Source organism: Salmo salar, chromosome 01 (genome assembly GCF_965601325.2).
Source record: "Salmo salar chromosome 01, fSalSal1, whole genome shotgun sequence".
Classification (NCBI taxonomy): Eukaryota; Metazoa; Chordata; class Actinopteri; order Salmoniformes; family Salmonidae; genus Salmo; species Salmo salar.
Window position 1 is genome coordinate 153861114 of NC_138291.1, and position 8622 is coordinate 153869735.

General features: G+C 43.6%; 1 protein-coding gene across 1 annotated transcript; it reads right to left on the reverse strand.

The window, feature by feature from the left end:
* Positions 1 to 727: 727 nt before the first annotated feature.
* On the reverse strand, positions 728 to 7983 carry zfand5b (zinc finger, AN1-type domain 5b). The gene is given in 6 exon segments (NM_001141628.1): positions 728 to 1121; positions 1276 to 1404; positions 1542 to 1639; positions 1827 to 1926; positions 2061 to 2233; positions 7887 to 7983. Coding segments are annotated over 5 exon segments (630 nt in total). The 5' UTR covers positions 2215 to 2233; positions 7887 to 7983; the 3' UTR covers positions 728 to 972.
* Positions 7984 to 8622: the final 639 nt, after the last annotated feature.

Genomic DNA, 8622 nt, shown 5'->3' on the forward strand with positions numbered 1-8622 from the left:
GGCATCAGCACTGTCACATGAGAACAGTTTGGGGTCATGAGACCCGATCTCAATTGCAGGAAGTGAACGGTCTTCTGCCAGTCTCCCATCCAGCCAGACAAAGGCAGCGCCAAGTTTCCCCTTCAAATACACATTACATCACAGCATCAGACCTAAATACTTTTTCGAAAACCCATCTTTAACGGATACAAGTAAACCTAAGCAATGGTTTTTAGTGCAGCACACATTGCAGGAAGAATGAACCAGTGGAGCAGGCTTGTATGACTACACTGATATTCTGTTTGATTCAGATGAATCTGATGAGAACCTATAGGGTTGGAACAGAACACATCCATCCTCCAAGTGTCAGTGCTGCTTTCACCATTCATACCGGTGATAAAAAATAAAAGACTTCATTTGTTAAAGTCACTTCTTCACATCTGATCTCACAATAGAGAATGTGCTTGGGGGGGTCTCCCCTGAATTGAGGCCCCATACAGCACAGAAACAAACATGTCTGGTAGTACATATAAATGGACTGATCCGGTCGGGGCTGTAACAGTCTCATAGGCTACAACATCCCCCCTCTCCTCCGAAAAATCTCATAAATACAGAGAGTCAAAGTAGTAAACTCATGACAACCACAACACATCAGACCGCCTACTTGACAACAATCAGATTCCAAAAAACACTAAGAATTAAGCCAGGTCCAGGCGTCCCTGGAAAAGTGTCCTAGTCTGCTGATTTTTTTTTTTTTTTTTCAAGATTCTTTTTGTTCTTCTTTTGTCTTTAATTTTTTCTAAAATCGTAAGCTCAGGCAGACAGAAAACAGAAGAAAAATGTGATCGTTCATGCATTGCAGACAACTGGATTCCCCCCATACTGTTAAAAAAAAACTAAAAAAAAACTAGTCCTTTAGAACGCAGGTCAAGCGCGAGTCCTTTTTTTTCTCCCATTCACTCCAAGTGTTCAAGGTCAAAGTGAGAGAAGGTCTTATATTCTCTGGATCTTGTCGGCCACCACCACAGGGTTCTCCTTGCGGATCTTGGCGGCGGCGTCGGCTTTGTAGTCATACGGGCAGTTGTGCTTGTCTGAATAACGGTGGAGTCCACAGAACAGGTTCCCACAGCGGCAGTCAAAACCTGACAGAGCAAAAAGGCACAGTGAGTCAGTCACACTAATAGACCCAGGTCATATCACCTCTGCACAGTGAATCCTATACTCAATCATAGAGAGGCACATAAGCCACAGTCTTCTTGACTGAGGTCTGACTGAATAAGAAACAATGTTCCTCACCTGTAAGGCCAACCTTCTTGCGGCACATGAAGCACCTGTTCTTTTTCGGTTTGGCGGGGTCGGGTGATTTGGATTCGTCACTGCCGGCAGCACTGGGAGGGGAAGCTGAGGCGGTGGGCTGAGTGACCACTGGAAAGACCAGAAGAATAAGACCTCAAAACAGAGAGCCCAGAGACTATTCACAACCACCTCCCATCACAGGCCTGTAGCCACTCACGTGACCCCCCCAATGAGGCACTGAACACCCATATGAATTAGATACGCACCAGGTTCTGCAAGCTCTGCTTTAGGCGACGCTCCTTCCTCTTCACAGGAAATGCTCATCTCAGTCATCTGTTGGGTAACAGGAAGAGCTGCTGCCCCACTACAGTGAGAGAAAGAGAACAGGTGCTATAGGCTAAAAAAATCCTCCACTTCATACTTGCCATCTTATTGAAATGTAATGATATAACAAACGTGGTGCGAGAGAAGTGAGTCATTTGGTGAGACTTGGTCTTAAAGAATGGTTCCATGGTCTCCATGGTCATTTCAGAGTAGCAATAGACCCTCACCTGGCAGCTTCGGCCTCAGCTTCAGCAGCATTATTCAAGGAGGCCTCAATTCTCTGGATGGTCGAGGTCTCCATTGTGGGGCTACTGGACACACTGCCACCTAAATGAGACAATACATAATCAGATTCACTAAGAGAAAATCCACTGACTGCAAAAACATGGAGTTTTAAGGCATCTGCTTCTCAAACAGATAAAGATTAACAAAACCAATTATGGAAGAACGGCAGATCTTACCCATTGCACTCAGGGGGCTCACTCCATTGTTCTGTCTGGTCAGGTGGTCCTTATAGCAGACAGAGCACATGCCACTGGTCCTGGGGTTTCCAAAGAAACCACAGCCGGTGGCACAAAGCATGGGCGCTTGGCTCTGATTGGTCTCCTGTGCCATCTCTGCTGATTGAATTGTCCTGGACATAATGAAAATAGAGACTGATTAGAAAATGGGAATACATTTTTAAAAAAACGAGACTTTCAATATAAAATGCCGGTCAAAAGTTTTTTTTATGGTTTCGAGTTTTGAAAATGCAGATTTCTGAACGCTAATGCAACCTCTGCCAATAGAGGATACTGAACCCACAACCTAAGAAGCAACATGACTACTCCAGCATTCTCAGGGCAGTCCTGTAATCACTGCAGCATTGAGCTGCTTGCCGCCATAAAAAAAACAAAAATAAAACAATAAAATAAATAAATACACTACTCAAAAAAATAAAGGGAACACTTAAACAACACAATGTAACTCCAAGTCAATCACACTTGTGTGAAATCAAACTGTCCACTTAGGAAGCAACACTGACAATTAATTTCACATGCTGTTGTGCAAATGGAATAGACAACAGGTGGAAATGATAGGCAATTGGCAAGACACCCCCAATAAAGGAGTGGTTCTGCAGGTGGTGACCACAGACCACTTCTCAGTTCCTATGCTTCCTGGCTGATGTTTTGGTCACTTTTGAATGCTGGCGGTGCTTTCACTCTAGTGGTAGCATGTGACGGAGTCTACAACCCACACAAGTGGCTCAGGTAGTGCAGCTCATCAAGGATGGCACATCAATGCGAGCTGTGGCAAGAAGGTTTGCTGTGTCTGTCAGCGTAGTGTCCAGAGCATGGAGGCGCTACCAGGAGACAGGCCAGTACATCAGGAGACGTGGAGGAGGCCGTAGGAGGGCAACAACCCAGCAGCAGGACCAGCAGGGTGGTATGAGGGCCCGACGTCCACAGGTGGGGGTTGTGCTTACAGCCCAACACCGTGCAGGACATTTGGCATTTGCCAGAGAACACCAAGATTGCCAAATTCGCCACTGGCGCCCTGTGCTCTTCACAGATGAAAGCGGGTTCACACTGAGCACATGTGACAGACGTGACAGAGTCTGGAGACGCCGTGGAGAACGTTCTGCTGCCTGCAACATCCTCCAGCATGAGCGGTTTGGCGGTGGGTCAGTCATGGTGTGGGGTGGCATTTCTTTGGGGGGCCGCACAGCCCTCCATGTGCTCGCCAGAGGTAGCCTGACTGCCATTAGGTACCGAGATGAGATCCTCAGACCCCTTGTGAGACCATATGCTGGTGCGGTTGGCCCTGGGTTCCTCCTAATGCAAGACAATGCTAGACCTCATGTGGCTGGAGTGTGTCAGCAGTTCTTGCAAGAGGAAGGCATTGATGCTATGGACTGGCCCGCCCGTTCCCCAGACCTGAATCCAATTGAGCACATCTGGGACATCATGTCTCTCTCCATCCACCAACGCCACGTTGCACCACAGACTGTCCAGGAGTTGGCGGATGCTTTAGTCCAGGTCTGGGAGGAGATCCCTCAGGAGACCATCCGCTACCTCATCAGGAGCATGTTCCTTTTCACTTTGAACTAAGACTACTACTATGTTGGCAAACAACCTGAAAGGGTGCATGCACACTGCCACCTAGAGTCTTGTTTGAACAGTTATAAAGTAGGGTTGGGCGATGTCTGGAATCCTGTATCACAACTGATAATGGCGCTAACGTCGTTGGAATGGCCATGGCTGAACTGTTTCGGCCATAATCTCAATGTTACAAACAATTCTCTTCAGCAGGAAAAGGCCAACACCGACAGAGCATTTGGTGTCCGTCGAGCTATCAATGGCGTGTTCTCCAAAAAGCTAGCCGAGAAGAGAACTGCGCGATGAGCTCAGACTCACTCAACACTCCACAATCAGTCTATTATTTATTGTTTTAAGATGGTCATATTATGGATCATTTAGCAATTACATCTTTAGGAGCCCTTTGGGTATAAATAAAATATTGAATTTGGCCTAGTACTATAGCCCAGAGAAATGCATTGAATGACACATTCATAAATGGCAAAGCAGTCAAAAAACAAATCACAAGGTTTAAGTGTTTAGCTTACATCTAGGAGATACAAGAAAGTTCTAGACAGACACACTGAACAAAAATATAAAACGTAACATGTAAAGTGTTGGTCCCTTGTTTCAAGATAATCCATCAACCTGACAGGTGTGGCATATCAAGAAGCTGATTAAACAGCATGATCATTACACAGGTGCACCTTTTGCTGGGGACAATTAAAGGCCACTCTAAAATGTGCAGTTGTGTGACAACACAATGCCACCGATGTCTCAAGTTGAGGGAGTGTGCAACTGGCATGTTGACTGCAGGAATGTGAACCAGAGCCGTTGCCAGAGAATTGAATGTTCATTTCTCTACCATAAGCTGTCACCAATGTCATTTCAGAGAATTTGGTAGTCCGCACCGGTGCGTCAATCGACTAGGTGGTTAAAGTCAGAAAAAGTGAACATGCTTGTGTTCCTTGTCAGAAACCTTTTCGTAAGATATGGCTAAAATAAAAATAGGCAGACGGGTTTTATTCCCACTTATCGAAAGCGCTGCTGTGGGAGCTTACGCAATGCTCTTTGCTCAATTCAAGGCTATGAATAAACCCTTCGACAATAATATAAACATTTGGTTATATGTTTAACTTGTACAAGTAACATGTACTGGAAGTTCTATTGACAGTAGCCTGGTGCAGGCCTATATTATTGACTGTTTGGTTTGCAAAGAGGGATTTTCCAGCAGCACACAATTAGTTTTTCCTAAAGCTTTGGTCAGGTGAAGGCCAGAAATGCATATGGTTTGCTTAAATTTCTCATTTGATTAATCCATTTTGTAATAGAAGGTTCTCGCTCTGTCAATATTACTGTACCATGTTTTTATTTAGGCTATTCATAAACATAAAACTTTGAGACTCGGTTACTGGCTTCTTAGATTCATTTGAAGGTTGATCATGAAAGAGTAGGCTATATGCTTAAGCCAACAAGTCACATTCAAATAGAATGATGATTGGGACAAAAAGGGAAAGTAAGCTTTTAAAACAAGCCAGACAATGAAGTGTCCGCTGCAAAAGGCCTATGATCATCCGACATTGAAGAGGCGAGAGAAATGTTCTGACATTCTGCACAGCTTTTGGCACCATATAGATTCATTAAAATAGACATGGCAAATAAGAATAGGTAGGTAATGTGGCATGTTGCCTGTTGTGCGATGCCCGACTCCAGCTGTGCCAGCCATGTTAAAACAAGCTAAACTAGCGTCTTAAAAATTAAACTTGCTTCCGTCACATCACGATGTCATCAAACATTGTTGATTTCCAATTACATCGTAGTATCGCCCAACCCTTATTAAGTAAAGGATGCCGATTTACCGCCATCTGTAGTTATGGAATGTTTCCCCATGAGTATAATTCAGTGTAATTTCCTTCAGTTAACTACTTAAAATGGTGACAGTCCTCAATGGCGCTGCCCATGCTAAAGCAGGCTTTTGGGCACTAGGGTCCTCTATGGGTTCAACGCAACTCGCTCACCCTGTATGTCACAGTAGGTTTATTTGGAGACACATTGAAAGTTCTCTAAAGCAGAGATTTGATAATCCCAGGGTTTTAATAGGCTACGTAGTTTATTTATTTATTTTTTTACAACATCCATTTCAGCACCATCTGTTAACTTTTTCAACACTATGTTTATCAGTTGGGGTTTAGACCTAGTTAGAATTTGAACCTTGATAGCACCACAGTAAATGTGTGGCTGCCTGCCTGGTTATCGTCAAAACAAGGTCAACAGACAAGACAGGGGTCTAAACAGATGGCGGGATGTGCAAACAGTGTTCAATCATTGGCAAGAAGCAACCAATCCTTCTGGTTGCATCACTCACTATCATGTCGAGAGATGAACAGAGTGGTATGTGAACCTTTTCCCAACCCAGAGCGTTCTGATCAGCTACAAACAACTGGGATAGTTGTACAGTAAGACAGTCTTAAGGCAGGTTGATAAATACCCCAAATGAAGTAGCCACTTTCCATTAGCTTAACCGTAGCCAACTAGTCTGTTCATGGAAGAAAACGAAAAGCAAGTGCTGAGGCACTTGTATCAGTCTTCTAGGAACCGAGGGGCGCCACGCAGGGAGATTCACAAGTCCATGCCACGCTTTCTAGCGAAATGCGTCAGAGGTTTCCCCCAGAAAGGCACTTCAATCGCCCCATCACGTGTATGCCTGCTGACTGCAGTGTTCTTTGCTGTCCCAAACTCGCATGGACGGGGTATTAGCTTTCGCCTGTCACAAGGGTGCAATGTGACAGGCTGATCTCAAAAGCGCACTCACACGACCTCGCTATGCTATTTATAGGCAACCCTGGAAGCCCCACTAAAGTTTGGTTACGTCACCAAACCTTAGCGCCTGCTCACAGTGAGACGGGTCCGTTCGTAATTTATTTCTACCGAAACGTGTGAAGGGCGCTCACGGTTTGACTGAGATATGGTAAATGTTGCAATGTTTACATACAAGCTGCAAACTACTGCCACACACACGCCTTGAATTGTATTGACAAGAGCGGTGGCTTTTATATATATATAAAATTACCCATGTGTTGCTAGGTAGCTATATTATAAGCCAACACCAACAGTCCCATCCCTTATCAAAATCACATGTGCTGTCTGCAATACTGATGAGGCCCCCATTAATTAACTGACAATGTTATACAAAACTACAATGGGTATATCAATATCTATTTAATAAATCCCCCACAGACTGGCTGGGACAACAATTCCGGGGAACGAGAGACGGTGCAGTACCAGTAGAGCTAGAGTAGAGGCCTCGACTGCTCTTTAAATCCACTGAGTCACGCTAGGCTACGTAGCTAGTGAAGATTGTAATTCCGACATCTAACTAAGTTAGCCTAGCATCACTGTACTAGCAAACAACGTCGTGATAGCTGTTCAGCTAACTACAAATGATCATACAGCAGTAATTATTACTATGATCCAGCAAGATAACTAGTTTGAAATGTGGTTCATCCAAGTCACGATGATTACCGTTAGCTAAGGTTAGCGCTTTGTCTTTTCCTTTTGTTCCTGTTTTGTCAATTCAACATGAACAAATGTAGTTCTTCCAATAATTGACGTATACCAAAGCATCTGTAGCGACCGTCACATGAAATGGATGTCAATTTGAAGAGACTTTAGGTACGTTAACCATGTAAAATATTCGAAGGTTGAGCAGGTGGCCTCGAGTTGAACCACATCACACTCAAGCTAGCTTAGCTAACCATCGACGACGCATACGGAATCAGATAGTTGCCGTTTTAGGCCGGCGCTGGCTCATGAGAAGCCTTTGGACGATAAGTCCTACTTGCTAACAATTGGTTTCCGCGGTGAAATTAAGGCTTCTATGTAATAACAAAAAAAGTTTGATCCCCTCAAATACAGCTAGCTAACGTTAGCTAGCATAATTTAACCCCTCATTTATTTTGAAAAAAGTAGTTGTCTGTATTTAGCTACCTATTGACCCTCATTGTGTAATCGTAAAGTAATTAAACTAGGTTTAAATAGCTTTGACGGACCTGTATAGCTAGTTAAGGTTCTTAAATGTGTTTAAAACTAGCTGGTTAGCTACCGTTATCGATACCCTCTTTCAAAGACACTCAACAGCCAGTAACGTTCGTTAAACATCAACAATACTTTGCTTTTCATAACGCGCAGGCTAGTTGGCTGGCAAATATTTTTTAAAGGCGTTTAACTTACCTTCAGAACTAGTGTTTTTGCTCTGTAACGTTAGTTAGTCGTTCGCTGTACCAAAAGTCCTGGCAGACTCTCCGTTCCCCTTCCTGAGATACTAAGGGCTCCGTCTAAAAGTACGCCCGCTACCGTAGCTACTGACTGTTTTCCGCTTGTTTTTTTGTTTTTTTTTTGCCTTCTTTAGTACGAGTGGTAACATACGTCATGGAAAATAGCGTCCCTCTGATTGGTAGACAGGAGTGTAGGGGGCACCTAGTTTCGGTCGTCGCTGATATGTAACCAGTATGCAACACATAAGCGAAGTGTTAGCTACAATGTAACCATTTTGAATAATTATTGCGGATGTTTTGGAAAGCTGTGAATTTGAGTAGTCAACACTCATTCGTTGGCTTGGACATGGTGCCCCAACAACACACAACAGGAGTAAATTAAGTCACTTGAGTAATAACTTGTTTACTTTGCACAATAGCTTACTAGAACGCCAGTAAATAGAAGTAATCTTGGGTAGCAAAAAAAAAAAAAAAAAAAGAAGGCTCATCTATGCAGACTGAATATCACTCCTGTCATTGATCATCATTTTGAAATGTTGAACAAAACAATTAAGCTCAGAAACATTAAAGATAAGGGTTAAACAAATCAAATGGTACTCTGTTACACCTTGTTCCATTTGCATAGGAAGTTGTCAGCTCTTTCGTACAATTGTGTGATCACATTTCGAGGTGATGAGCGAAAAAGTATTTTG